This window comes from Brassica rapa, chromosome A09 (genome assembly GCF_000309985.2).
Source record: "Brassica rapa cultivar Chiifu-401-42 chromosome A09, CAAS_Brap_v3.01, whole genome shotgun sequence".
NCBI classification, from domain to species: domain Eukaryota; kingdom Viridiplantae; phylum Streptophyta; class Magnoliopsida; order Brassicales; family Brassicaceae; genus Brassica; species Brassica rapa.
This window is the reverse complement of record NC_024803.2, coordinates 6,895,909-6,899,142: the sequence shown is the minus strand read 5'-3', so window position 1 is coordinate 6,899,142 and position 3,234 is coordinate 6,895,909. Positions and strand designations below refer to the sequence as shown.

The 3,234-nt window shown below is 40.7% G+C and overlaps 1 protein-coding gene across 1 annotated transcript; it reads left to right on the top strand.

The window, feature by feature from the left end:
- The first annotated feature begins 722 nt into the window (after window positions 1-722).
- Window positions 723-2,593, top strand: LOC117128425 (zinc finger BED domain-containing protein RICESLEEPER 2-like). The gene is made up of 4 exons (XM_033280760.1): window positions 723-1,005; window positions 1,174-1,196; window positions 1,281-1,461; window positions 1,512-2,593. The coding sequence occupies exons 1-4, from the start codon at window positions 723-725 to the stop codon at window positions 2,591-2,593; spliced, it is 1,569 nt and encodes a 522-aa protein (XP_033136651.1).
- Window positions 2,594-3,234: the final 641 nt, after the last annotated feature.

The window sequence follows — 3,234 nt, the reverse complement described above, 5'->3', positions numbered from 1 at the left end:
AACAGTATTCTCAATTTTTTTGAATTTTTCTCAAAATCTATGTGTACCCCCCCCCCCCCTACGAAAATAGTGAGTTTTCGGCAAATGCTCTATATAGGCCTGGGCGTATTATACTGAACCCGAGGCCCACACCCTAGTCCGAACCGAACTCGTGGGTCCGGATCGGTAACGGATCCGTTAAAAATACCGAATGGGTTTTAAGGCCCAACATTTTGGACTACGGATCGGGACCGGTTGTAAACCGATATCCATAGTAGGTAACCGTTTAAAACCGAGCATTTATAACATGTCGCGTATATACATACATTCATAATACACTTACACATATATTGAGAATCTCTTCGGTTCCTGGACTTGTTTACGGCGAGTGCGACGAACCCTAGTTACGAAAAAGCAACCTCGATTCTTGATTTTCATCATTAAGCCGCTCAAACTGGCTACTATAAATCACCTCTCCTCTCCATCTCATGCTTCATCAGACCATTCGAGGATCAAATCAGAGGTATTGTCTCTCCCTTTCTTCGACTCTTGTTCTTCTTTGTTACGAGTAGGCTAGTTACGATCTTATGTGATTGAACTTAGTGGAGTTAAATTAGTTTAGGATACGGTTTGGTTTGTGGAACTGATTCTGTTTGAACAAAGTTTAGTGTGATTGATTTTGTTGTAACAAAGTTTAGAACTCAGACTGATTTTTTGTCTGTTTCATTAATTTTATTTTGCAGATGGACTCAACATCAACTCTTGGCCGAGAAAGCAGTAACAAAGATGATGAAGGAGAAACTCAAACACCGACTAGTGGGGGCAAGAGGAAAGAAACTCCGCCAACTAGTGGAGCATCATCTCAACCGATCAAAGTGAAGCGTCTCCTCCCGACAAGATCAGATGTTTGGGAACATTACACAAGAACTCCAGAAGATCGAGATAGGTGTATATGCAATCACTGCCAGAACTCATTCTCGTGTCTCACCTCCTCAGGAACATCAAATCTGAAGAAACATCTTGAAAGTATGCAAGAACCATCATGCTTGGTTAGCTGGACAGAAAAATAAGCAGCCCGTTATTGATGATGAGGGGAAACTTAAGAAGGCAAAGGTGACTGAAGCTCAGTTTAGAGAAGCTACAATCAAATGCTGGTGATAGGGCAATTGCCTTTATCATTTGTTGAGAGTGCAGCATGGAAACATTTCGTAGAGAAGGTAAATTCCCTGCTTCTCTAATCTGTATGTTTTTTTTTCTGTTATCATTTGTTGTAACTAATATAATATGTTTCCTGTTTGTAGACAACCTTGTTCACTCCTCTTTCAAGAAGAACCGCACGTAAAGACATTGTGAAGATGTATGTGGCAAGGAAAGAAGCACTCAAGAAATGGTTCATATCTAGCCAGCAACGAGTATCTCTGACTACAGATATTTGGGTTTCCCAAACAACAGTTAGCTATAATCTTTTAATCACTACGACATGTTATTTGTTATCTGAAACTGACATATTATTTTTTGTAAATTTTATTTAGGTGCGAGTTATATGGTTGTGACAGTGCACTTCATTGATTCTTCTTGGCGTTTGAAGAAGCTGATCATAGGATTCAAACATATCATGGATCACAAAGGTCAGACTATATCAACTGTTCTTCTCGACTGTTTGTCTGAATGGGGAATAGATAAGGTTTTCTGCGTAACAGTAGATAACGCTACTGCCAATAGTTCTGCTTTGAAGAAGTTTCAGACTACTTATGCTATGGGTTCAGATGAGGCTTTTGTTTTAGATGGAGAGTTTTTACACATGCGTTGTAGTGCTCATATCATTAACTTGATAGTTAGAGATGGAATGGCTGAAATAGATCAGAATGTAGTGGCTATCCGTAATGTGATCTCCTACGTTAGATCACACACTAACAGATTGAGGTCTTTTGAGCTGAAAGTTGATGCCGGTAAGATTACAAGAGGAAGCTTGCCATTGGATGTGAAGACAAGGTGGAATTCAACCTATCTAATGTTGACAACAGCTCAGAAGTTCAAGGTGGCTTTCGATAGGATGGAGACAGAAGACAAGCTCTACAATGATCACTTCTATGAGCTTGATAATGGAGTCAAAAGGACAGGACCTCCTCAGCCAAGGGATTGGAATGCGGTTGATAAGCTGTGTCGGTTTCTCATGATTTTCTACAACTCGACGTTGGTGGTTTCAGCTTCAACTTCACTCAACTCGCATAAGTGCTATGGTGAGATAGTGACTATCGCGACCAATCTCAGAAGTCTCTCTACCAGCCATGATCCTGATTTGAAGTCAAAGGCAACAGAGATGCTGAAGAAGTTTGAAAAATACTGGGATGGTGTGAAGAACATTAACAAGATGTTAATTGTGGCTACTGTGTTCGATCCAAGCAATAAGTTGGAGCTTGCAAAGATGTGTTTTGAGGAGTTATATGGGCTGAATAGCGTTGAGTATAATGACATGTTGGAGTCGTTGATCACTCTGTTGAGAAGTTTGTACAAGGAGTACAGTGCAAGACATGGAGGCGGTTTACATCCAAATGATCAGGCATCTCAGTCATCCGAGCAAGTTCAGACTCAGAGTAGGAAACCAGAGTATTGAGAGGATGGAGCTTGTTGATGATTATGTGGGTTACAAGAGGATGGATGTTAGGTACAAGCAGAAATTAAGCGAAATGGGAGTTAGAGAAAAGAAGGATGAGTTGGAAACTTACCTCAGAGAATCTGTGGAAACCCCTGATCTGATGCTTGGAGTGGAGTACGATGTACTCTCATGGTGGAGAAAGAACACGTCTAAGTTCCCTATCTTGTCTGAGATTGCCCGAGATGTGTTAGCCTTACAGGTTTCTTCAGTTGCTTCGGAGAGTGCATTTAGCACTAGTGGAAGGCTTCTTGAACCACATAGGAGTTGTCTTACACATTACATGGTTGAGGTTCTAATGTGTACTGAGCAGTGGCTGAAGCAAGACATCAAGATGGGAGTCAAAAGTACTTTCAAATGCGCAGATACTTGCTGATCTTGAAGACATGGACAAGCTTGAAAGAGGTAATCAAGAATTTCTATCTTTAATTCTTGTACTACTTTGACTGTGTAATAATGGTTTTTACTCTCTTTTCAGAGTTTGGGGACAACACAATTCCAGAAGATGACTATGCCATGGGTGAACGTGAAGCATGAGAAGAGAAGTTCATGAAGCATGAGAGGAGAGTTCATGGCTTTCATCCGTTGAAGAATCTTGTTTT